The following is a 27,726-nucleotide window of genomic DNA, read 5'->3' as shown; positions in this document are numbered from 1 at the left end:
TTACAGTGAGAGCGGGGTTGGTCTCTTCTCACTGGTGACAGAACAAGGGGAAATGGCCCTAAGTTGTGCCAGGGTAAGTTTAGGTTGGATATCAGGAAAAACTTATTTACAGAAAGGGTTGTTAAGCACTGGAATAGGCTTCCCCAGGTTGAGACCCCATCCCTGGATGTGTTTAAAAACCATTTGGATGGGTGCTCAGGAACATGATTTAGAGGAGGATTGTTAGGGTAGTATGGTTAGATCGTGGTCGGACTCAATGATCTTTAAGGTCTTTTCCAACCTGAGCAATTCTATGATTCCATGAGTCTATGAATCTGACCAGAGGGCGCAGTCCAAAGGACAGATCTTGTCTCTTGAAGTACAAGGTCTCTGAGGATCTTGTACTTCCTCCCAGAATATAAAGCCTCTGACACTTCACGTGGCATTATAATGTTCAGCTTTCAGTAGTGTTGTTTCAAATTCCTGTCAGAGCAGTACACACCAATTGGAATTTGTGGAAAAAGAACAACTAAAAAACAAGCACTTACATTAATATTTTGTTCAGGCAGACACAAGACTATGAAAGCAAGGTTTTATGCAGACTGCCCTCCTAGGATCCAGCTTACACTGCAGTCATGCAGAAGAGCAGAAAAAACTTAAAGCTATTGTAAAATTTTATGTGATTGTAACTGTTAGCCCTGTTTTCAAGTGCACTCCTTGCCTTGCAGCCATCAGTACTCCCAAGTGGGAGTAATTTCCACGTGGGAGTAGGAATAAATGATAAAGCTATTGTGTTTCTGAGGAAAAGAATTATCTGGAAGGCAGCGGCAACCTAGAAGAACGTAGGTGCCCTTCACTACAGTACCAAGCACCATGCAGCAGCTCTCCATAGGAAGCATCCTTTGTCGAACTCAAGTAGGTCCCAGATGAAGCTTGAGATGGGATGAACTACCTGTAACAAACTAACAAAGGAACTTAAAAATACAAAAATATTACATGCAAATGGTTCAAAAAGTTTATTGAATATTTAATTTACAAAAATCATATCTCCCCTATGAGGTGTTCTATGCAAAATTGGATAAAATAAACTGCATATAAAACCCAACCCTAGTAATGCAAATGCAACAGAGAAATGAGACCATGGAAAGGAAAAAATATATATAATCATGACGTACACGACATTCATTAAGGATTGTCCCAACCATCCAAGAATTGGTTCAACACAATGCCTTCCAAGATACATTATATATTTTACCATTTTATACAGGTCTCCTATATTCCATTGGTCCAAATTTACAGTTTAAAAAAATTCTTTGCATTCTTTCTTAGCTACCGTATCAGTTCTGCTTTTCTCATTTGATCAGAAGGTGGAAACAGACAGTACATACATTTAACACGTGCGCTATTAGATGCAACTTACTATCTTTGGTAGGGACCCTAAACCTGCAGAGAAGTCAGCTTTCTAGAATGACAGAAAGTTCAGTTTTAGTTTTGGCAAAGAACAGGTTTAAACCCATTGTTTAGTAGAATGCTACTGGCAGTTTCTGCTGAACATACAAAAAGTACAGATGTCTCTTACATGGTTTAAAAACTGAGATTATTTATAAGGGTTTAAAATCAAATTATTTGTATTAATATTCTTCAACTCAAATATGGTTATGTAAAATGTTATTACTGCACAGCAGGCCTGCCTGTTTCACTGTATGAACAAAGGATGCATTGTACACAAAATGACTGCAATTCTGTCTTGCCCTTTCTCCTCCCTTTAAAGAAATGAGGCTATTCCTGTAGGTAGTCACACAGATTTGGATGCCAGTTTCCCTTTGAGCAAGTAGGAATTTCACTGAGTAACTCAACACTTGTATAGTAATTTTTTCAAGTTTTCCTGTGAAAGATGGGAGAGAAATTGGAACAAAAAGCAAAGAAATTCAGGACAATCAGTGCTAGAGTGTTTTGCTGTCCTCCTCTGGGAAAACATGAAGAGAAGGAGCAAGATGAGGGAAAAAAATAAAAAGAAATCAATGCAATATCCTAAAAACTTCACTTCAAAAGAGAAGGAAAAAGTAACCAGACTGTTTCCTTCATAACATTAATATTCAGTAAATATTGGAGAGTACTTGATTAACTGCCATTAGCTGTAACTTTCAAGCATTCTCTTTGCTTTTTCACATACTATCAAGAAAACAAAAGGAAAAAATTATGCCCCTTCCCAGTCTTGCCCACCCCAATTGCTTAGTGGAAATGCAAATAACCTGCACAGCCATGATTTTCTGAGCTGAAAACATTTAGTGGAAGACTAACTAGACTTAAACACTAGGTAAATCTGCTCACTTATGAGTAAAACATGCAATATTATGACAGACAGCTAATTGTCCTTGGAAAGGCTTTTTATGACAATCACTAATTTGGCAGAGAATGTTTCCAAATGCAGGAAAATCATTTTAAGAGCCTTAGTGAAGAACAGAGTAGTTACAATATATTAGCAACTTCTGTGGCGTAAACATTTTAAAAAGCATCGGCAAAGTATTAAATATAAAAGCAGTATGTATATACCCCTCCATTCTCAGAAAAGCATCATGATTTGTAGTGTATTAAGTCAGATTTATTGACTGGGGAATTAAGGCATAACCAGCAGACAATAGTCTCTATTGTCTCAGCTCCACATAATTCGCTGGGAACAACCCGTATCGGCCTTTGCAGACACCCCTCCACCAGCCATCATCTATCATCTCTATGTTTGTGATGATGTCATCTGGATCAAAGGAGATCTCGTCATCACCCGCTGGAGAGAAAGCAGAAGCAGCTCAGTGTTCGCACAGGACCCGTCCCCCTATACTCTCATTGATAGCCCACTAAAGATGCCACGAACACCCATCACCTTCCTGCCTCCCATCAGGGCTGTGAAACAGGGCACCGGACAAAGACAAGCAGCACAGACAGCTGTTTTGTCACCTTCAGCACTGACCCATAGCTGGCTCCCACCCGCTGTATTTTGAGCACATTTCGAACTCAGAGCAGCAATCCCTACATAATACCCTGAAAAGCACTCTTTCTTGAGCTCTTCCTAGATTTAACCAGAGGAGAGCTTAACTGCTCACACCAAGGGTGTAATATGAGTGTTAACACTTAGTTATAAAGATTTTTTTTTAACCTCTGTAATTTCTAGAAGCAGTGGATGGCAGTTTTCATAAATGCCTCAATGTTGCTGTTAAATCACTAACTGTCCTCTTATTAAACATTTTTAACGCTTCATATTTTCACACATTGGTACAAGAGACTACAAGATGGCAGGAAAAGAAAAAAAATCTAGGCTCAGCTTTCAAAAATAAGAGTTTTCACAAGATGAACAAGAGCTTTGCTTACCAGCCTGATAATCATAAAGAGCTATGGCTGTAATTCCAAGTTCATTTTCATATTCATCGTAAGTATTTTCTTCTGAGGGAGAGAGAGAGAAGGGAGAGAAGAAAAATTAAAAGCATAAAGCATACTAGCTATCGTTCTGAGTTTTTTCCTATGGTATTCCTCCTTTCATTCTAATTCTAACGCCACACAGAAAGAAGGGAACAAACCATGCAGGATTTAAACAGTGCTGATGTACTTTCTGAAATGGATTATTTTTTCCTAAACCACATACAATTAAATTCTGACAGGAAGCGTTCTCACCTAGGCATTTAATACAGTATAAAAATAAAAATTATTAGCTTTATAGCACTTAAGAATGTGCCAGGCCAGCAACTGAGCACAAGATCAGCATGTAAGAGTATTTAATACAAATTGTTACGTGTGCATGTTTGGGGGCGTGTGTTAAGCAATGTGTTCAGAATTTCCAGAGCAAATATAATTTTAGGAAGCAGAAGAGGTGAGAAAAACAGGAATTCAAAAAGAACTTTTAGTGCCATTAGCTTATTAGTTTTGTCTTCATTTCCTAACTGATGTTTGTTGGTGGGAAATCTTCAAAGCCTCAACAATGACTTCAGAAAACGAGGGCTGTGTGATAGTGGCACAACTACTCACTGGGTCACTCAAAGGACTAAGCCTTCATCACCAAAAGTTTCACATCAGAAATGAACACTTTACCTGCTTGGTAATGGTCTCCTGCCCCTGCCACTTCATAGACTGTCTCTGGTTCATATTCTGCTTCTCTCTGACTCACTGCTTCTTGGTAGTCTGACTCCGTAGTTTTGTAGCCAGATTCCGGCTCGTGTGCTGCTGAGTTCTTGTAGGCAGACTCTGCATCATAGGAAACTGCATCCTGAAAAAACAATTGGTGAGGTTGATCAGGATTTTGTTAAGAGGTTCCTACACTTTGGATCAAAAACTAGGAGGGATGGTAACAAACCTGGTAGACTGGGCTTGAGGGTGTCTTCGGTTCAGCTGGCTGTGTGGTAGGAGATGGTGGTGGAGTTTGTTTTTTGGCTTTAGCTTGCTCCTTTAACAAAGAGAAAGAAAAGCTTCAGTGTAGCTCAGTCACTGTTTGATAAAAGAACAAGAAGCAATCCTCGAATAACAGATAAATGGCATATTTTGAAAGAAACTGGAGCAGGGAGCAGAACAGACCTGGACTGACTGCATCGTTAAACCTGCATGGGGTTTAAAATGGCTATAAAAAAAAGTCAGCAATACTGCAAAGCAGAGGAGGAAAAAAAATGTAGAATCAAAAACTGCACAGAATGTATGGATACATGAATTTAAAAACAGAGCACACAATGTTCTTTGGCACATTTCCACAGGAGCTGCAGGGTTTCTGTGCTCAATACATTCATACTGTTCATTAGCTGATTGGGTCTCATGTACCATTTTAGCTTAAGCCTAGAGAACTTGAAGCCCCCATGTTCTAATTATACTACTGATTTATTGTCCTTGATGAGAAATGATCCTGTAAACTCTTGCAGGTATGCCAAAAACCTGCCAAAGGGAAAGACTGAACAGCTCATGCAAAATTCAATTCTATATGTTGACAACAAGGGGTTTCAAATGTTCAGAAGGGCTGCATGTATTAGAAATGCGGTGGAGAATGTGACTGCTGAGAATAAGGAAAAGGCTGAGGTTCTCACTGTCATCTTTAATATTCAGACTAGTTATCTTCAAGGTATTCAGCCTCCTGTCCTGGAAGTCTAGAGTGAGGTGCAGAATAAACCTCCTACTATTCAGGTGGAAACAGTCAGAGACCTACTACAGCACCTGGACTGTTACTAGTCCTTGGGGCCAGATGAGATCCACCTGAGGATGCTGAGAGAGCTGGTAAACAGGACTGCCAATCTGTGTTCCACCATCTATCAGCAGTCCTTGTCAATCAGAGAGGTCCCAGATGACTGGAGTCTTGCCAATGTGACACCCATGTATAAGAAGGGTTATAAGGAGGATCTGGGGAACTACAGGCTTGTCAGCAGACCTCGGTGCCAAGGAAGGTTCTGAGTGCAATCGCACAGCACATGTGGGACAACCAGAGGATCAGGCCCAGCCAGCATGGTTCATGAAAAGCAGGTTCTGCTTGACTAACATTATCTTCTTATGACTAAGTGATTCATCTGGTGGACAAGGGCTGTTGACATAGCCTATCTAGATTTCTAGATTTCAGCAAAGCCTTTGATACTGTCTGATGGGGAGTGGCCGAGGGAACTGGGATTGCTCAGTCTGGAGAAGAGGAGGCTCAGGGGAGACTTTACCACTCTCTACAATGACCTGGTGAGGTGGTGGTTGGCCTCTTCTCCCAGGTAACTAGCAATAGGACAAAAGGGAATGGCCTCAAGTTGTGTAAGGGGACATTCAGGTTGGATATTAGGAAGAATTTGTTCTCAGAAAGAGTGGTGAGGCACTGGAACAAGCTGTGCAAGGAAATAGTGAAGTCACTGTCCCTGGAGGTGCTTAAGGAAAGAGCAGATGTAGCACTTAAGGACATGGTTTAGTGGGCAATACTGGTGATAGGAGGATGGTTACAGTGGATGATCTTGAGGTCTTTTCCAATCGTAATGATTCTATGATTCCAAATAAAAACAGTATCACTGTACTCCACAATACAAAGAGTAGGAATCTGAATCAAGCGTTCTGGCACTCCAGAATTTCATACCGTGCCACCTGTGAATCAGAGGGCAGAACGACAATTATCACTGGGAAGCCATTCATTAGGAAACCTGAATACCATATCCCAAGAAATGCAACAAAATCATAAAATAGTTGAGGTTGGAAGGGACGTCTGGAGATTAGCTGGTTCAACCTCTCTGCTCAAACAAGGTCCCCTTAGAGCACATTATTCAGGACTGTGTTTGCTTGCATGACTTAAAAAAAAGTAATGTTTATACTTCAAGACTACTTATTCAGCTACTTATTTCATTTTACTTCTCTTTGACACAAAGGAAAAGAAATCTGCGTATTTAGGGACAAACTTTCTTCTTTCCTTTTTTTTTCTTTTTTCTTTTTTTGGTAGAAAAGGACAGAGAATATAAATTATGGGAGACTGCACTCCAGTTTAGGTCCATCAAATCACAGCTTCCCAAAGGATTCTCAGGAGAAATCATAGACCAGAGATGAAATGAGAGGACTTCACTGCAAAAAAATCTTCCTTTTCTTTGTTTGTCACAGCTCAGAAAAAAAATACATCAAACAAAGAAAGGAAAATGTGTCCTGAGAACAGAGCCAGCTTTGAAGTTCAATTCAAAGCTTATGCTGAGTTTTCTGGAAAGAATCTGTCCTAATGCCCTTCTCTTTAACTTCTGTGCTACAGATGAAAAAGTACAAGCAAAGTGTTTATTAGAGCACAAACCTAAGTTTGGGGAGAAACTAACAAGTATCAATTATCAGTATCATTAACAATAATAAAAATTGAATAATGAATAATTATTGAATCATTTCTCCTATGAAATGGGTCTCTGCAATCCAAATTACTGCCTAAGATTGCCACAGCATAATTGCTATAATGCACTTAAATTTCATGTCCCCTCAGGCCACCTTATGGCATTTCCTTGTGGAAGAAGCTGCTCTATGCGAAGCAGTATCTACCATGGTTCTCTAAGGTAGCAGAGGCTAAATCATGAGGCATTTGACTCATTGCAATAGTTAAAGAACAGCTCCCTGAACACCACTTCCCTTTGTGACATATGTGAAAAGCAAAGATGAAAAAGGATTACCAGTAAACTGGATTCTTGAAAGAATGCAGTCCATATGTACATTCCCATTGTGGGAGGGTGGATGCCCACATACTTTCTTAAAGTGAGAGAACTTTCTGTATGAAATAGCTTGCTTAAGTCAAAGAACCTCTGTCCCTTCACAGCACCTGTGGATGGTGCACTTGCATCCTGCCCCTTTCCATGCTCAGCATGGGAGTGAAGGGCAGCACAGCCAAGGCCATTTCAGCTTCCCTTTCACCTCATCCTCCCTTCCTCAGAGCCTATAGAATCACACAATTAACCAGGGAGATGCTTAGACTGGAAAGAGCATTAATCATCTGGTTATGGTAAAATTTAAATACCGCCAGCTTTGGAAAAAACTTCAGATGTGTCCAGGCAACAGAATATCTCCTGTAGCACAAGAAAAATCAAGCATTATGGTTGGAATTTGATTCATACTTACAGCAAAAATAACTCTAAAGACAGAAAGCCATTTTGAGAAAGGGAAAGAAAAAAAAAAAAAAAGACAATAGCCCACTGACTCCTGAGAATCGGTGTTACTGCATTAACTCTTTTGCAGAACTGAAGCTGAAACAAAAGCCCAACAAGAGAGCTAATGGAAAGGTTGAACTTCTCACACACTTTCCAGACTATGAACAGATACAGCGAAAGGGAAGATAGTCCAATGAGAGTAGTAAGCTGAAAGCTTGGCCTTCTAGCATATGAACAACCAGTCATCTCTTCCATACTGATTGGAAAAAATGGCTCCAACTAGGTTGGAACAGGAGGACTCTAACGGTGTGTCATTTGGCATTGGTAGCTTGAAGAGGATTATTTCAAGATTGAGATGAGCGAGACAGAAATTGTTACACAGGTCAGGCTGAGAGAATTGAAGAAGTCCTGAAAGACAAAGGCAGCCCAATACCAAAACATACAGGTGGCATCGAGATGATGAAAGCCAACAGGATGTTGTCCTACCTTACTCTAACCAAAACACCTGCAACAAAAGTGTCTCCAGAAATGCTCCATTTGGGCAGTTTCAGCACTGTCCTTGAGAGTAAGCTTCAACACAAAAGCTTATCTCAAAAAGAAACATCAATACTTTTTCTATGCCAGCTGCACAACGTTTCAAAAACACGCAGTCACTAGAATGGGTTTCTTGCTTTTTGATGAGGATGCAAGAAAGTCTATCAGAGTTCAAGGACTGGCACGTGAACTTCAGAGTCTCCCCACAGCTACCATTTAGTTCAATTTCCACCTTGAAGGAACAAAGAATCTCCCCTAAACCATATTATGTCATCACCTCATAAGAAAAGAAGTAAAGTTCCGATCTCCAGAGCACTAGTATGTAGCTGCTCTCCTCCTCATGGATGTACAGTCATGGTGCAATGGAATTACACAGTATTTCCTAAACCTAGACGAATATACCAATTTCCCCCCTACTTATCAAGGCAGAGGGAACTGGAAGGGTATTCTACGAAAGATGTGGGTGCTACCATACACGAAGGACCTCCTTGCACCTTAAGGAACAGTAACCCGCTTGTAGCAAAGGTGCAGAGCAAAATTGTGCATAAAGCACAAAAAAGGATCACTATGAAGTAACACAGAATTCTCATGTGCCCTAAGAGAGCGTTACATTCTTGAGGTATTGCATAAGAGATGAAGTGTTGTGTTAAGAATAAAGTCTCCTGGAACCCTGGTAAGAGAGCTCCTTCCATTTCAGAGTAGGCAATTGCTCTAAGATAATGAGTGAAGTTTTTTACTTGATATCCAGGTGTTCAAGGATGAGCTGCACTACCTACAAGGACTTAAATGTAGAATCCCCTAGAAACAATGAAATGAAAGTAAGGAAATAACAGTCCTCAGTTATGAGTGTTGTCTAACAACTATCTTTGGTATCTTGGAGATGAACCTACAAAGCTTCAAACAGGCTAACTGAAAAGACCTAAAGGTACCAGTCACCTTTGTCTGAGAATAAAGCAAAAGTAATGATGATGGAATGCAGTTATTGCCAGGTGATAATATATACCTTAGAGAGAGAAATGAAGAAGTAGGATAAATACTAATAAAGTTCATTTTCCTAGGAACTGATATTTCTTAGCAGTTCTCAGCTGTAACTGGGAGCAAGGGCTCTCCAAAGCGATTCCATGGATACAGAACAGCTTTATTGACAGTGAAACACTTGCACCATCCATCATCCTGCTTCATGGTTCTTCCTTATCAGAAGAACTGTAAAATATCTACTACATTAAATGCTGCAAGGAAAACAATGTCACTGCAAGTCACAAACTGTAATGCTGCCCAGATCCAATGTGCTAGTGGAAGAAGGTAAGTGAAAAGAAAAGCAAGATCTCTTGAAGATGAAAGAAACTGCTCTTTCAAGAACAACTTACACCCCTCAAGGCTGCCTCCAGGCTGTTTCCAAGAAAAGCTGACACCAGAGTTGACAGGCTAAAGCCCTCTGACTGCAATTGTTGTGCTGATGGCATGGACAAAAACTCAGGAGAATGAGGAGTAAAAAAATCACAGTGCTGGGGGAAAAAAAAACAGATGCTAGATCTAGACACTGGTGATGCATAAGCTTAAATACACTGGAGCATGCTGGGAACATTTGACAATAGTTCAGAAGCACTGACAGCCCAGCAATGGCTAGAGGAGCAATGGGGCTACCAGTTCAACAGCTACACCAGAAGATGGTGGTGATGTACTGATAGCACTTTGCAATCATTTCAGTAGAGGCATTCAACTTTTCTCATCTGAAGAGCTCCAATAACAACTGCTCTGACTGACACATCTCAGCTTCACTGCTCCGAGGGGAACTGAGAGACTCTCCTCAAGGAAAATGTTCAACCTCTCTTTTGCATGGCTGAGTGCCGGAGACTGGTGCCAATGCTGAGAATGACAAAGAGCAGTCCGAGCTGCCTAATGCTCAAAGAGGTGCCCCAGAGCAGGCTTGATGATCTTATCAAAAGAAAGGACTGACTTCTCAACTTCAGATCTTTCTTTCATCTTCTCTCAGCTTTAAGAAATTGGCAGATGCTGTGTTGATGGTGTCACATGTTTTTCCCAAGGACAGTAAAGAAACCGAAACAGTGCTGTGGGAAGGTATTTAAATTTCACAGCACACAGAGATGAAGGGTAGCATTAAAGAAATCACTGATATACACAAAGACCAATTCCCACTCATTTTCTGATAAACATATGCAGTGAATATATGCTCGTACTGTGCTTCCTGAAGCCATAAAGCAAAAGAGGTCATAAGCTGAAAGAAAAAAAGAAGAAAAAAAAACCCAGCAATTGCTTTGATTGGAGAAACCTGACCCATCCTATAAAGCTAGAATTTGCCCAATTTCAAACAGAAGTTAAAAGGGAGTTAACAGCTTTTCAAAGTCAAGCAATACACAAAATACACAAGTCATGCTGTTTCAGCACAGGAAAACTACAAAGCTATTTCAGAAGCAGCACTGGTCTGCACACCTGTGAACAGCAGAGCTGAGAACCCAATCATCAAATCAGGCAAGGTTAACTAGATGTTTTATTTGGTACTATTAATTTTCTGCTTTTGCGTAGCTGTGTAACTGCTTTGCTGGCATAGGGAATAAAGTGGCTCAGTAGTCAGCTGATAAATACATAAACTATGCTGCTTTAGGCTAGTTTAATTGATGTGAAGTACACACTGGTTTCACTGCAGTTGCATTCTTCTTAGTCTAGGAATATCTGAGCTACACTGTGCATACAGTTTTTCATATACATAAAACAAATTATTTACACCAAGGTTAAAGTGGTGATCAATCAGACCGTGCTGGTGCACTGGGATAAACATCACATGGTGGCATTCTTCAACAGCTTCCTGCTCAGGGAAGTAGCTACCACGTGTGAAAAAAGCAGTCAGTGAGCACTGTCACACTTGTTATTAAACAGAGGACTGAACAGTTTTGAGAAAACAGCTGACAGTCAGTTCTAGATTTCATGTGTCACACTGAGGATGTCGAGACAATTTCATATGCAAGAGAATTTATTACTGAAGTCTGTAGTGGATGGCATCCATTGACTCTTAACAAAAGTTATTTTTGAGGAAAAATTTAAAAACAAAAGAGGGGAGGGAGAAAATGAGAATTGGGAGGAGCAGGGGGAACTCTCCAATAATCAGCAGAAAAGAGCAGCAACGAGGATCTCAAAGAACTATTCACTGTGCAGTGTCTCCTCAACATAAAAAGTGGCAACACTGAAGATGATGAGGATGAGGATTTTGCTGTGCACCTCCCTGAGTTGAACATACTTTTCATCAAAATCCGTTCAATCTCCCTGCTAGTATTCCTGTTTGTGACACTATTAGCTCTGGTTGGAGCGTGCTAGCTGAGCACCAGTGTTGCCTACAAGTTGCCTGTTACATCTCAGTGCAGGGGAATGGCTAGGTAGCATTCACCCAGTGTTTAAAAGACCACTATTTTTTTTTGTGCACTGTGCTTAGTCTTCTATTTCTATGAAGCAAGAAGTGAAGGAGAAAGGAGGGACTATTCTAATACTACTAACAGCTGCTTTCCAGTCCATGGCATGACAGAAAGTATGCATACTTTTAAGTATGAGGTCATGAAATCAGAATAACAGCATGTATCCATGGGGGAAACTGCCACAGTAGCTCTGGACAAACACTGCTAATGCAGCTTGCATGAAAGGTTAGAGCTGCAAACAGCCATCCCTCAGTATTACTGACACTAAGGCACTTCAGGCATCACAAAACACAGCAAATGAACTAGACACAAAAGACTAGTCCTTCCACCTAGCAGCAGAATTTCGCTAAGCATGCAAATTCTATAAAGCAGATAAGACGTACCTTCTGACTAAACACCCCCTGGAATTATTTTGCTTATGATTTACATGCAAATCACTAACTCTTTAAGCACACTGATGCCAAAAGTCATTTTCTGAATTTCCAAACCAAGATTTATTTAGCCTCTGGAACACTATCTCCCCTCATCTCATGAATGTGTAACACCAATGGACGATAATCACCATCTTCAACAATACCGATTCCAAAGAAACAGCATCACTGTCATCATACTATCAACATTTAGGTGACCATGTGTCTCTCCCTTACAAACTCCTTCATGCCCAATGGAATCTGGTATTACTGAAAGGCAGAAGTATGACAAGGCTAGGCTATAGAGATTAGCATCCAAGATAAGCATACTTCTTTTGGAACGGGCCAGATACAAAAATGATACACTATCAGGTATTTATTACTCCATCACCATATTTGATGTCTGAAATGCAGACAATGCATGTTAATAGACAGCTGGCTTTGCAAACAGATAAAGCACAGGAAGAAACACACACAGACCTTTAAAGCCCAGCAGTTACAGGGGAAAATATATTTACTTAAAAGATTTTTTTCTCCCAACTTTACATTGAAACACACTAGACATGCTACTCGAATAGGATTTGAGTCCTACTGACCTCCAGTTTCCTTCGAGCCTCTTCCTGTTCTTGTTTCTCCCTTGCCATTCTTTGTGCTCTCTCAGCTTCTGCCTTCCTTCGGTCTTCCTGTTCTTTCTCCTTGGCGAGGTTTTCAAAGTTAGCTCTAATGCTACTTGTTTTATTAGCAACTGTAATTAAAAATAAAATATGTTGTTGTTTAAAGTTCTCTCTAACAGCAGCATAGAACGAATTTACAGTAAAATTTCTGCAAGGATTAACCATGTTTCTGCAGTTTCTTCTCTTTGAGCTCATAGCTGATTTAGGAAAGTAATTCTATCTCTCTCATCCTCTCCTTTCCTTCCAACCCCAAACCTCTTGTGCAACACTTTTCCTTCCTTTCCTTTATGGTACAGCCTCTACCACCCTGTTTCCCTACTCAGACTTCTCTCCACTCTGATGCTCAGTATTGTCTCTTCTTCAATTATATCGAACCTCGAAGGTAAAACATTAACTTCTGACTTCAGAAGAAGCTGAAGTTGCCAGAGATCCACAGGTACAGCAGTTCCCTCCTTATTCATCACTATTTCATCAACAGTAACAGCCAGGACTTCTGAAGATTATCACCTTCAGAGAAAGGATATGGGTACTATGTCTTACCAGCTTCTACTGGCTTAGTTTTCTGATATGTTGGAGTTGGTTTCTCAATATCTTCAAAAGTTGCTGCATTCTATCATTAATAAAGAAAAGAGAAAGTTTAAAAAGATACAAATTCATGAAGACATTTCAGACAGCTTCAACCTCTTCTTATTCTTTCATTAAGATTTTGCTTTTCTTTCATTTTCATGCTGCAGCTTTCCATACTTCATATATCTACAAATATTTATGTACACATATATATACACACACACTACATATATGTACACACATACATATGTGCATAAACCAGCATCAAGCTCACTTGCTTATTAAGGAATTAGAAAAGCACAGATGAACTCCAGTGACAGACTGAAAAAGCATCTATAAACGAAGAGCTGAACGATACAGATTGAAGCATGCTGGTTTTTATCCCTAGAGGCTATTTAAGTCATAGCTATTTTAAGAGACTTACCTTATCCATCCGATCTTTCTGTACACCATACTTCCCACCAAATCCTTTTGAATAATCTAAAAAGCAGGACAGAAGGGTCAGTGTGGGGAATTTGCCCATCCATCTCTCCGCCAAATGCAAATAGCCATTTCAAATGCAAATAGCCATTTCAGCTGCATGCAAAGACAAAGTGACAGCCGCCAAAGAAAATGCAACTTGTTTTTTGATGCAGAAAGGATACATAACCACAAGAGCCTTCAGGTACACCAGCAGAGGAAAGACTGCGGGCCACATGCATTCTCTGAGTAAACATTAAGCTGAGGACTGATAAGGTATCAAGCAAGGAGTAAGGGATGAGCCCTTCTAATGCATCACTTCTGTAACACAGCCTTTCACAGCACCAACTTTTAGCCCTCTGCAGTGATGGTATAACCTAAGTCACTTCTGCTTTGCTCAAAGAGTGACATCCAGTCTTTGCTGACCACAGAGGTGGCTTTTTTTCTTCCTTCTTAAATTCTACATATGGCAGGAAAATTTAACAAATCTCATGTTTGGAAGTTTTGGTTATGATATCCAACTGCTGAATATTAATGTTATTGGTAATAACTCCTGCTATCCCTACGGAGAGGGGCAGTTCCACAAGACAGCACGACTGTGACAACTCACCACTAAAGAACAGGGTGGCCCTGCTGCTCTTTACCACTGCAAACTACACACTCTTGCTCTCACCCAATGCTGACTCCAGCACTTGTTCCACTCCAGAAGTGGCTAATTCACTAGTGGTATAAAAAGAAAGAAGTACTAACAAGAGTAGCTTTGCACTATTTCTAGAGAATTGTTCTCAGAGAAACGTCCAACAAGCACCAGAGCCAGTGCAGCAGAAGCAGCAAGAGTGTGTGGCTGAGAAAACACCACTTTCTGGTGGCAATGAGCTCTCGAACTGTCTGTAGGAACAAGCACCAGACTCTGCAGATGGACAGGCTTTCCTATACATCCCTAAAATAAAATTACAACTACTACTCTTCCTGTCAGCCCCAAAATTGCTGGGGACTCCTAACCAGCTATTTTAGCGTAGTACTTGGGGTCTGCTAACAGCACACTGGACACTCAAAAGTTCGAATATACTGATAATCAGAATGAACAACCTAATTCTCTTCAGCTTTGTATGTATTTTCAGCCAGAATAAATATACTACACTTACATTTTCCTGATCCAGACTTCTCACTTTAAGATAACGGAAAACCAGGAATTCATGGTTTGTACCCCAACTATTTCACAATGAATAAAGAGAGCATTATAACAGTATTTGCTCACCCAAGAACCACAAACATCCCCTACTTCTTGTTTTAAAGACTACAATTAGACAATTTTGCTTGTTAAGGGTTACATGCACGGTCCTTATCTGAATATTTTTCTACCAATTTATCCAGGCAAAATTTCACACTTAGACTTCAGAACTGGTAAGCATATCATTAACAGCATATTAATTATTACGTTGTTACTATCACATTGTATGTATAGTCATTAACTAAATGCATTTTGTTTTAGAGCTGTTAACTAAACACTGGATATCCTTTCCTGAACACAGGCCTGTTTCGTGTAACATTTTAAGAATAAAATGGAAGAACATTGCTAGATCATGTAGGAACAGAAGCGCAAGAAAGTGCCTGCACATTACTAGCATCGATCTACATAGAGAACTATTTAAGACTGTGTGAGAAGTGGCTGCACTATTGAGAAAGTAACAAGTGAAAACGGTGCCTTGTTGAGATTCATGCTTGGCTAGTTTCTCCTTGTAATCAAACCCCACAGCAGATGGGTCCTGCCTTTCTGTCTGTACACCAAATTTCCCTCCGAAACCACTCTTATAGTCTGAAAAAGCCACATGTAATACATTAAAATGAAAGGAGGAAAATAACAAAGTTTAGTCACAGAGACACTCAAAGATCATTTTTTGCAATATTTCTCAATTCCCAATAATTTCAAATGGTTAAAAAATGGTTAAAAAATTCTCAGTGCGCTTTTGTACAAGTAAATTCAGAAGTTTCCACTTGAGACTAGAAAGAGATCAATGCAATTTATCACACACTGGAACAACATTCTGCAGTCACAGAAAAACAGCAATTCTAAACATTTTTCATACATACTGCATAATGCACTTGCATTTGATCAACATTCTGAACACAGACACACACGGTATATTTACCAAAACAAAACAAGATACAAGAGGATTAGCACTTAAGGATGAAATGGGCTTTCCTTCATCACCATGGTTAATACCTGAATGCTACACATCTGACTGTTTAAAGAGGTGTTCAAATAGTGTCCACAGACACTAGCCATCAAATATCCCTGATATCACAGCACTGTTTAAAGGAAGAAGCAACATTCCTGCTGTTACAGCAGCTGGAGGAAATTCTCACCCAACAGCTATGATCATTTTCTACTGCTGCCTAAAGACAGCCATTTTAATGAATGGTATAAAATGAGGGCACAAAGCCAGGGATTCAGGTATTAATCCTCTAGCAACAAACCTAGAGCACCCAACAGAGTAATATTTTGAGGATCACATTTAATTTAAGAAATTTTAGCTTAAGTAAGTATTAAGGTAATTTCTTTAAGTTAAAGACTAGTGACAGGCAGGGAAGCAATGGTTGTTGTGGAACTTTTCATCTGGGAACCAATCTTTCATGGGAATAGATATCTCAGACAATGAGATAGGACAGTACTAGATACTAGATTTCCACTGCACGGAAATTGGGTGTAGAACCCAAACCAAAAAGGCAGATTATTTGTGAAGGCCCTCATGGAAAGTACAGAGAAACTGTTAATTTGTGGCTTGTACAAATCAACTAATAAAGTAAAAAAAAAAAAAAAAATCCAGGCTACCTGCAGACTTGTTAGGCTTCTCCAGTGAGAACTTAGCTAAGTCCAAATTTTCAGGGACTCAGAAGCAGATGTGCTTAACCTGCTTTGCAGACACCAGTACAACCAATACACAGCAACAGTTCAAACACAGAAAAAGGAGATTTGTGTTAGCACTGTAAGACTGCAGCTAACGATACCAGGGGAGGAGGATTCACACAGGGAAGAGAAAAGTGGGTATCAGGGAAGATGAAAAGAGCGGCTAAGAATCATGAACTGATATACCTTTCTGGGATTCATGCAGCTGCACTTTCTCCTGATGATCCCAGCCAAGTGCACATTTGTCTTGTCTGTCTGTCTGCACACCAAACTTGCCTCCAAACCCCTTCACATAATCTGTATGCACGAAGTTTCAGAAAACATTAATACAGCTGATGATTCTAAGCAGTACTTTGAAAAAAATGGCAGATATGTTACAGGGTAAGTTGCCCTATTGATGATGATTTAATGATGATAATGCTTTCATTATTTTCCCCCTGATAAAGTGAACAACACCCATTTGGTAACTCTAGGACCACAGTGCAAGAAGACACCAAAAATCCAGTGTAGATTACAGCATATAGTCTCAATAATATTCAGAAACTTAGAGAATTTGATGTACTTTCTATCTAAAGCCATAAAATACACACATAAATATGCATAAAGCAGATATATATATAAAGAAGGATTTTTGACACTGTCTCTGAATACCATAGATCAATACAGTTACACGCTTATTTCAATAATATCCATGTGGATATAAGATCCTTTGGAAATCAGATTGTGAAACTCAGGGACAGTTTCCAATGTCTTCTTCTACATCTAAAGGAAATAGAAATCTACATACACAAAAGGCAAACACACATTTACCACCAACAACAAAAATTATGTCTTCCTTGATTGGAAAGGTTGATTGTTTTGAACCAGTATTTTTAAATAAGATAATAAAAACCTTTCTGTGATTCATGTTTTTCCGTTTTGCCTTGATATTCAAAGCCAACAGCACTTTTGTCCACTTTGTCCTTGTCAACACCATATTTACCACCAAAGCCCTTGGAATAATCTAGAGATAAGAGTGAAGAGTTTTGTTTGTAAGTGTTCAACAACAAAATGTTACCTTGAAAAATTGTGACAATCAGATGAGCTAACATTAAATTACATATTAAAAGAAGTACTGACATCCCCTGTTAATTTTGATTCAGGACACTGAAGTCATAAATTCTTCAGAATATGGTCTCTCAGATGGAAAATAAAATGTCACCATATGTATTTCAACTACAAGGTGATAGCAGCAGTTCTGTTATTGGACTCCTTGACGAAATTCTTAAGACACTTATAGGGAAGTGAACTTCAAGAAACATGTCAGCAACAGCCTGTCTGCTTCTAAACAAACACCGCGTTCTTCTTAGTATTTCTAGAGTGCAAATATTTCTTTGAGGTAAACAAAAAACGGATGGCAAAAATGTCAATTTTTCAATAAAATACTTGATTTTTGGATCAGGTATGCCTAGAAATGTGATTAGCAACCCAGTATTAATTCCAAACACTGCTGACTTTGATAAATATTTCATTACACCAATAGCTGATACTTTTAGAAACACCCTGCTGTGGTTAAACTGCTCACAGTATTTTAACCCATAGCTTTTCAAATTGCAAAAAACTGTTGACAAACCTGCGTGCCCTGCCTCCAACGTAACGTCAGAAGGATCATCATTTAAGAAAAGTTAGAAACTAAGTTCTAGGCTTCTTTATTAGAGGCTGAAGTTTTCAGCAACATAAATTGTATAAAGTGGGCTATGAGTAGAACGGATGGAGAAAAAAAAAATTTACAACACTGCCTGTCATTAATGCCTACCATGTCAGAATATGAATCCATGCTCACCTTTTTGTGACTCATGCTTCTCAGTTTTACCCTGGTAATCAAATCCCACTGCACTCTTGTCCACCCTGTCAGCTTGCACTCCATATTTTCCACCAAAACCACTTGAGTAGTCTGCATTGAGAGGAAAGAACAAGAAAAACGAAACAAAGAAGCTTCCACTACAAGCATATTCTAGAAATTAATGGGAAAGAAAAAAAAAGCCTGTTATTTTAGCATTGAAATATTACTCTTTGGTATAGGAAATTAAGTTTAAAATTAAGCACAGAAAATAAGGAATGCTACAGTCCTTGTAGTTTCCAAGGCTTCCTCTTAAACCGGGGTTCAATAAAGCGAAGAACAATTCCTACTTTAAAATGTTCCAGAACCTTACTTCTACAAGAAAAGTAAGACTTGCAATGACACACTATTTTGTTTAATTAAAACCTCACAAACTCATGAAATTGCCTTAAAACTAATTCTTTCATCTTCTCTTCCCCTCAGATCTCTCAATATTTGATTAATTGACAATGATATATTGAGGCCTCACTAAACAAGGTCCTTCACCAACAATAAAAGAATGAACACCTATTCAAATAATTTTAAAAACCTGTATTACAGAGGCAATCATCTCACCACTTTACCTTTTTGGGAAGCATGTTTCTCAGTCTTCCCCTGGTATTCAAACCCAACAGCTGACTGGAAGAGAAATAAAAATGCACGACAAGATGTTAGACATTTGTAGAAAAACTACTTGCACTTCAGTGGATAAACAGCACTGAAAGTTCCTGTGTCTTTCCATACTGCTCTGACTTTTTGGATTGGGTACACCCACTTAAAATATACAGGCCATATTCATTTACACCACAATCAATAAACGCTTTTGTTTTTGTCATTCCTTGCCAAAATAAAATTTTCCTAGCCAAATACTGTTGTCTTGCAATTTAGTTCAGCAATTTAGTACAGCAGAAGTTTCATACAATAGAAATGCAGTATTTCTACACAAGGGCTGTTATGCACTCTTGGCAGGACATTCCAGGGATCTTGCACAGTAGTTCACATTGCAGTGCAAGACAAAGCTTCCCCAAGGCCTTCCATCTCTAGCAGTCACACTGATTTTACCCTCACCAAAAGAGCACACACCAGCTAAAAGTCAGTCATATGTTAACATCTCTTTTCAACTCTACTCCCATGCTATTTCCCATGCTTTTGCTTTGCTTTAAACAGAAATTTATCAACTTAACAGTCCCTGATAGCTTACTGCTAAACTTCAAACACAACAGGGAGAACAAATGTGGCAGTTTTTCAGCTGTATATATGAACTGATAAACTCAGCTACTGTGAGTAGCTGTAGTACCAGGAGAAATTGCTTACCTGGTCAACTCTGTCAGTTTGTACTCCAAACTTGCCTCCAAATCCTTTCACAGAATCCACTTGGGAGCAATGCTTAGAAAGCTTTGACTGGTACTCGTGTCCAACAGCTGACTAAAAGAAAGTGGAAAGCTCAGAAACAGGCAGCAGTTCTGTACAGTTCTGTATGCAGGAGAAAATGTTATCTAAGTTATCTGAAGTAACAAACATGCACCTCTTCCTGCTGAAATCACTGGTCACTGAGGAGCCTTTAGGAGACTTTCACCATGCTACCTAAACAGCACAGTCAAAGGAAGTTCCAAGAGTTTGACAGCAATGACTGTATTTTATGGACGTTGTTTTACACTCCGCATTTTTACCTCAAATCACAGGCATGAAAAAAAAGAAAGATACAGGCAAAATCTTGATGGTGTTCATCCAAAATTTAAATTAAGGATTAGTTGCAGATAAAATACCAACGTTTCAGCCCCACAGCCTCCATCTTTGACCAGAAAGCAAGCTGAACACAGCAACTGCAGGAGCAGTCATGTTTCGCTGCCGCTGGCTTCAGGTAGGGCAGGAGGATATGTAATTACACACCTGAAAGTGCATCCTCCCCTGCTCACAGATAACACTTTCTAGTGTTACCTTAACCTAGAGCTTGGGTGCTCCCCTAGCTCCTGGAATCAGTGCTGAAGCCATGCACCTTGGGGGTGCTACATCCCACAGCAAGGTGCTCTCTTCCACGTCCAGTGCCAAAGCTGAGCATCAGCCAGAGCAACCTGCAATTTTCCACTTAAATCTGACACCTGAGGCTGCTGCTCACATGTGCACAACCACCACGTCTAAAGGGGGGAGTGAGAGAGAAAGAGGATTTTACACTGTTGGACAAATTGAGGTAGGTAAGGTTAACAATGTTTTCTTTACATGACACCAGAAAAGAGAGTTCCTCACGGCATGTCATTAAATATACAGCATCATAACATATACCTTTATAAAAAAAATATATAGAAAAAAATTTTTTCTTCAAAGTTTGTATTTCAGAGTAAGTTGCACTCTTAATTCCCCAGTATAAAACTCTGCTATCTTTTAAATCAGTGATGGAAGCCTGGCATATGGAGTTATATAGCTTTTCATTTTAGGACTGTGTCATGGTTTTGTACAGCAGAAAGTCTTCCTTCGATGGGAACATCTCAGTGATGAAGTTGTATAACTACAGCTGCAAGTAAGAAAGCATTCATTAAAAACTAAATTACAAATGCCTCCCACCAATACCATTCATACGGGCACAACTATCAGGTTTTTCCTGATGGTTAATTTTGGTTTATGGGAAACAGTGCTTGCTTTAGTTTATTTTTTTTTCTTTTTTTCTTTTTCTCCCATCAACACGGGATAAACTGCTGACACCAGATTGCTATGCAGTTGCAGAATAGGCCTCAGGATTGAATCTGGTGATCAGTTCCTTTCCCAGATTCAACTGGTTAGGTTAGTCTATTTCAAAGGCAAAGGCCCACTGAGAATTATACAGCAATTTACTCTGAAATATGGCAAGAATTTAAGGCTGCCTAATTACTAGAAATACAAAAAGCAAACTAAGTAGGAAAATAAAATCATTCACATTCAGGAAACAGTTTGGTTTTTAATTTTAACTAAGTGTGAGAAAGAAACTAGCCAGGATTTGATATGACTGTCTAAGTACCACACAGCTAATAGAATTACCTTAAAAATTACCATAACTTTTGTTAATAGAGTGCAGCTTAGCCATCACATCCTTATGTAAAACACTGCCATCTGACTGAAGTATAATGATTCTTTAAATGCTTGTATTACTTGTCAGTATTCACACATTATCACTGTTTAAGAGAGCTACCCGCTAATTTAAAAGAAGCAGCAAACCCTTTTCCTCACTCTTTGGAAACCTGAACATGCATAGAGGAGCAGGCACACCACTGAAATTAAAATAATGCTAGATTTATTCATGCGTGAAGTACTTTCTTAATTTAGAAATACACATTTAGAAACTTGACTGCTGACTCCGAGGAAATCCACCCAGGATGTAAGAATGCAGGCTTGCTCTAACAGCAGGATAAGCGTCGCTCACACGTGTGGACCTACCACACATCCTAGAACTTCCCCCTCATCATTCACAGATTCCTAATTTGCTACCTGAAATAGGTGTTCCTGGTACTTCGTATGCTTCAGTTCACCTTTTTCTGTAGTAGAATCCCGACTAAAGTAGAAAAGACCAGATGTTCTGCCAGACTTGGGTGGTAGTGGTCACATGCAGCCTTGTCACAGCTCTACAAAGGTGATGTCCTCAAACTGAGCCACTGCTGTTTATAGCTTATACCACAATCTGAGCTTCTGTATCAATGATTCTGGCAAAGCAGGAACAACAGCCTTCACCTTCAACTCACGTGCGTGGCTGTCTGACCAATGGCAAGGAGAGTCAAGGCTTATATCATCATCCCAGGAGACCATGCAGACTTACTTTATCCATGCGATCTTGTTCAACGCCAAACTTCCCTCCATAGCCATGGGAAGCTTTTGGTCCCGTTTCAAGCTCCTTCTCTTTGATGGTCTGGTGTTCTTGGAATACATTCTCTCTCAGTTGATGAATACTTTAAAGACAGACAATTAAGCAGCAAGATTTACGAAGAAAGGTTCAGAAGATAATTTCAAAAAGATGCAAAATAAATAATAAGTAGGTAATTCAGAAGTCAGACAATTTACATTTTTGAAGCCCTACCCAATTTTCAATTCACAATGCACTTCATATTCTGAGAATCAGAATTTATTTCAGTGTAGAGCACTGTTTGAAAAGAAGTGTTGGTTTTAAGACACATAGAAGAGTATTTTGCTATTTGAAATATCTTTCAATCCATTGCCATGAATTCATAAGTGCCTCAAATACATCTTCTTCTTACATCCTAATTTAAATTCTTCTTAACACTTTTTACTTACATGGCAACTTTTCAGAATAGGGAACATCTCTTACACAGTCCCTATGGTAACAGGACTCTGATTCCAAACAAGCATTTTGGACACAACTGTAATACCAAATAAGGATGCAAGGAGACATTCATTTCTTCTTCCTCAGGTATTCTCCTGCAATGCAGGAACTGAAACTGTGGTAGCACAGACTATGTACAAGAAGGACAAACCCAGACGGCAATCTGGATTCCTTAAAGCACTTTCCACCTGAGACTGAAGTGTCCCCAGCACAACTCAGCCAGCAGGTGTCAGCGCTGCTCTGCACAGAAGGCAGAGCACAGCTGATCCCAAAAGCAAGCCACGCTGATCACATTCATTCTCAGCTTCAAAACACGGGGCTGGATACCAAGAAACAGAAAAGCAAAACAGAATCGAGGACCACAATCATGTATTTCCTAAATCACAGATATCCTAAAATTGCTCTTAAGTCTCAGGCACTTTTCATAAAGAGTACGAGATTCAGAAGAGGGACTGTTTGTTTCATGTTGCTTTCGTGATGCATTCATTCTTTGAGTCTGTCACATGAGTCCATTTGTTAATTTGCCACAATTTTTTCAAATTGATTGCAGATTTCTAAACAAAGCCTGAGAACTAAGAGACTAAATCTACTCTTAGTGTCAAATGCAGCTGCTCAGATCACCCAATACAAATCCCTGGCAGTATTGGTTCTCTCACCCAAAAATAACAAAGAAACTTCCCAAACACAAAGAAGCAGGCAAAACATCACTGCCAGTTAAAAAGCAAGATTTAAGAGTTCTTACATCATAACTCTGATCTTAATTTCAGATTTGAAGGTGCTGACGTAGATGAAAAATTAGCAATGTGACAAATAATCAGTCTTCTACAGTCTCGTTTTAATTATGAGGAGAACATGAAATGATTAAGAGTTGCCTGGGATTGTGGCTATTAATAGATTTGAAAAAGAGCTGCTTTACTTGATGTGCTCTTGATGGCCGGATCCTTTCACAGTTTTAGCCCCCCAGCGCTGCTCTTTCTCACTCACGTCATTCTGTGAAGGACACACAAAAAGCGTTAAGAACCCAAAGATGTTACCAGTTATTCACAGCAAAACCTGCCAGAAGTCGGCAAGATCCAAGAGTCAGAAAACCAACTACTTCTGCTTTTGCTTCTGCAAGCCCTGTGCATTTCCCATTGCATAAGGCACTTTCTACCCCAAAAAGCTGCTGCTTCAAATCACTCTCATGCACAAGTGATTGATTTAAATCACTTCCATGAAGACTTCCCTGCAGCATCCAAGCAAAACAAGATAGCTTTGTTCATCCCACACAGAAAATCCTAATTCTCTCCTCTTCCAGGAAGATGCTCCTACCAGTTTGCCTTGCTTAGATATACCCAGCCACCCCCCCCCCACTGCAGAATTTCAGCATGTTACACCACACAGTTGCAGTGAATAGATGAGATCTGAAAGCCGTACCACAAAGTCGGGATCTGTCTCCCAGTCATCTGCTCCATCATCTTGGCTGACGGCAATGGCGTGACCTGCAGTAGCCTTCCACATCTGCAACACCACCAGAAGCAGCACCGTCACACTCCCGTTACACAGAAACTCACTTTCCCTTCTGTGTACGCTGACAGAAGCACAACCCAAAATTCCAAGCAAAGGACACAAACGTCAGCTATCTCTGCAGTCGTTGGCTCTCAGACTGTTTAGACCACCACATCCTTAGTTTTTCTACTGGCACTGCAGAAAGATTAGCAGCAATCAAAGATGAAATTTCAAAGAGACCAAGGAAGCCTCTCCTTACCCAAATTAACACGTGGTTTTTCTTCACTCAGTGGTAGCACCCTTTGTACCTCTGCACTAAAGTTTTCTGTTCAGGCAGCTTTCCTGCTGCAATTCCGGACCCTGTGCATGTGCTTAGGGCATAGCAATAGCTGTTTTCCACCAGCCACTCATAATGACAAGCGTGATATTGTGCTCCACGTGCTGCCTCAGATGTGCGATGACTTACGAGAAATCCAAACAACTACAAGAATTTGCATACAATCTAGACACTGGTCTACTTGCCTGCAACAACAGGGTATGCAAGTTGCTGCATTTCTCAGATAATCCCCTGTGAAACATGCAAAACTCAGCGCCCCAGCTGACTTGCGGGAAGAATAGAGGGCAAATGCTGGTGCGATGATAGCAGGAAGCAAAAGGCAAGCACTAACATCCCAAAACAACAGCCAGAGCACTTTGGGTATCTCCCTTTCTGGAAATACTATACCCAGTAGAGTATCAGGTTGGGCACTTTAATTAACACTTCTGAACATGACCAGGGAGCACAGTGTATCACCTGCCTGGTGCTAGTGGCTGTATTTTACAAAGCTTATTCAAGAAAAATTATATTTTTATACATATATATATATATATATACATACATAATGTATATTTCTGAAGAGCCAACCAAAGTCAACAACAAAAAGCTCTCTGTTCTCCCAGCTTTTTCATGTTCATGAGTCAGAGGAAGGATTTTTCTTTCTACTTGTACCACTAGAGTACAGTTCTTGAACGTTCCATCATCCTGTTTATTTACCTTCACTTTTTTTATTAGGAATAGTTTACAAAGATTATTAACGTGGACTATTTCTTTCGCACAAACATAACTCAGGAGGTAGAATGAAAATTCCATTTTAAATATGTAATTAATAATTCGCAGTGAAGTTTATACTATAGCAACAAAATCCTGCTTGCTCTGCAGTCTAACAGAACGAACCAGCGGGCCAGCACGTCAGAAATGCCAGGATTTGGAATAAGAACGAGAGTGACTGAGAAATAATCAAACCAACAACAGCAAACCACAGACTGTTCCTGGAGAGGGGTGAGAAGAGAGCAGAGCACACCCTGACAAAGCAGCAGTATGTTTCCTATTTCTTTTGTTCATGTCTCCCACCTCCAAATTCCTATGGCAACTGAGAAGTACCATTTGATGAACCACTTAATATCTAAAAGCCTTGTAAGACCAAGAACTTATAACAAAATCCTCCAGGACAGCTTCCTTCCTCAGGAGCATAGTTCAAGCATTCGCTTGACTTTTCGTCTTTTGTAATTCAGTTACGTTTGGCAGCAAGAGGACTAAATCTTCAGGTCAGGATTTTTCTCTCTCCTCCTCCTCAGATTCTCACAGAGGACAGCCGAGGAAGAGAGGACTTCACACACACGCCCTCACCGAGCCCAGCACCACCAGGTTTAGCCCTAAGCCCCGCACAGAGGCACAAACGCCCGCCCCGGCCCAGCCCCGCAAGTCGCACAGCCAGCTGCGAGCCGGCGGGATCAGGCCCGGTTTGCACAGCAGCCCACTGCTCCAGCATCTCTTCCAAGGCAGGATGTGGACGAATATGATCTGCCTGTGAGTCAGCGACTCACATGGGCAAATTACTGAAGGAAAACCAGAATATTACGTTTCCGGAGCATCGAGGCTAGAAATAAGTTCGGAACCCATCGGGCCAGCTCCGTCCTTTACCCTACCGTGACCAATGGAAGCAGCTGGACCCCCCAGCACCGTCCGAGCAGCGGCCATCTGCAGGGCCGCGCCGGCACCGGGAGAGCAGGGCGGGCAGAGCCCAGCGCCGCGCCCGTCCGCGGGCACCCGGGGCCCGCACAGCCCCGCGGGGCCTTCCAGGGGATGCCCGGGCCGGCAGCCCCATCCCGCCCCGTCGGCAACCCGCCTCCCGCCCCGCCGGGCCGCACGTCGCAGCGCCGGGCCCTCACCCAGCGCTCCCTGTGCAGCCGAGGGCCCCGGGCTTCCCCGCCGCATAGCCCGGCGCCCCCGCCCTGCGCCTACCCTGCTGGCCGCCGGCTGCCGCGGCCGTGGCTCCCGCGGTGCTTCCCGGGCGGACGGCGGCTGCGATTTCCGCTTCTCCCGAGCTCCCACTTCCTCTTCCCGCACGGCGGGGCGGCTCCAGGTGGGAGATGGCTGCCCGCACCGCCCCGCCCCGCCGGGGCTCTTCCTTAGCCTAGGATCCTGGCAGAGCGGTGCGAACCGAACGAGCGCGGGCTGCGGCTTCGGAAAGGCCCTGTCAGGAATTTTAAGATCACGTTCAAAATTCATTTAGTTATAACACTGCCTCTTGAGGGGCTTCCGTTCTCCCTCCTCAGGGGGCGAGAGGCCCGCCCGTGATTGTTCACAGGGTGTCTGCATCGAATAGGTGCTGAAAACAAAACCCCAACCCTCATGTTTTAGGTCTGAAAGCAAGACACTGCCGCCTTCCTGACGGCAGGTCAGGACGGTTAGATATTTGCCCATGATGTATTTATTATCTTTTGGGGAGGGGGAAGCAGGAGGAATGACGTATCTAGTGGCGGAAAAAATACACGTATATAACACACACAATGTGAGATTTTGAAATAATCCAGGCAGAGTTTGCAAAGTATTGGAGGTAGGAGCGTGACTTACCAGCTCCTCCAGTCACGTGAAGGCAGAGTCTGCTCAGTGTCAGGCTCAATTCTTCCTATATGAAACAGAACTTACTCTATGTTCGGAGTTAAAAACTGGACTAAACTTACTATAAGATACACGTAGGAATATCAACCCAGCACTTTCATCCATTCCTATAAGAATGGCCTATAAGACTAGGTGCTGCTACCTAAGTTAGGCTCCAATTGCTGCACTTTGCAAACAACCACCATTAGTAAAATTTAGAATGTCCTTACTTAAGGTTAGCGAGTACACCAAAAGATGACCTTGAAAAATGAAATACATTATCCATTTGAAGGCAACGTAGTTACTATGTTCAACAAAAGCATCATCCCTCAACTAATCCTTCAAATTTAACACTGTACCTGAAAATTACCTCTGCTTCCTTCCAATTTAGTTCCAGCAGATCCCATAGCAGCCCCTGGTGTTTTGAAGGCAAGATGCATTTTAAAGAGAAGCCAAATTCATCAGGACTTCAAGCAGGCGTAGGCCAAGCAAAAACTCAGCTTTGAATCATCTCATTTCTGTCATGATAAATTACTACTGTCCATCAGACACTGCAAAAACAACCTCGTCTTCCAATTCTATAGCGGTTAGAAAAGATAGAGATGA

The 27,726-nt window shown here is 40.8% G+C and overlaps 1 protein-coding gene across 5 annotated transcripts; it reads right to left on the bottom strand.

Moving 5' to 3' along the window:
- Positions 1 to 971: 971 nt before the first annotated feature.
- Positions 972 to 26,641, bottom strand: CTTN (cortactin). 5 transcript variants are annotated; one of them, XM_085224516.1, is made up of 17 exons: positions 26,482 to 26,640; positions 24,129 to 24,212; positions 23,629 to 23,702; positions 22,191 to 22,320; positions 19,724 to 19,834; positions 18,994 to 19,048; positions 18,374 to 18,484; positions 17,444 to 17,554; positions 16,738 to 16,848; positions 15,349 to 15,459; positions 13,609 to 13,664; positions 13,158 to 13,227; positions 12,540 to 12,688; positions 4,319 to 4,408; positions 4,057 to 4,231; positions 3,343 to 3,414; positions 972 to 2,761 (listed from the first exon to the last, which is right to left on the bottom strand). In XM_085224516.1, the coding sequence occupies exons 2-17, from the start codon at positions 24,210 to 24,212 to the stop codon at positions 2,625 to 2,627; spliced, it is 1,647 nt and encodes a 548-aa protein (XP_085080642.1). In that variant the 5' UTR covers positions 26,482 to 26,640; the 3' UTR covers positions 972 to 2,624. The 5 variants fall into 5 exon arrangements, with proteins under 5 accessions (XP_085080642.1, XP_085080639.1, XP_085080640.1 ...); XM_085224513.1 differs by lacking the exon at positions 15,349 to 15,459 and having other exon boundaries at positions 26,482 to 26,641; XM_085224514.1 differs by lacking the exon at positions 17,444 to 17,554 and having other exon boundaries at positions 26,482 to 26,641.
- Between the last annotated feature and the right edge of the window lie 1,085 nt (positions 26,642 to 27,726).

Source organism: Meleagris gallopavo, chromosome 5 (assembly GCF_905368555.1).
Source record: "Meleagris gallopavo chromosome 5, MGAL_WU_HG_1.1, whole genome shotgun sequence".
NCBI lineage: Eukaryota > Metazoa > Chordata > Aves > Galliformes > Phasianidae > Meleagris > Meleagris gallopavo.
This window is presented reverse-complemented; position numbering and strand designations above follow the sequence as displayed.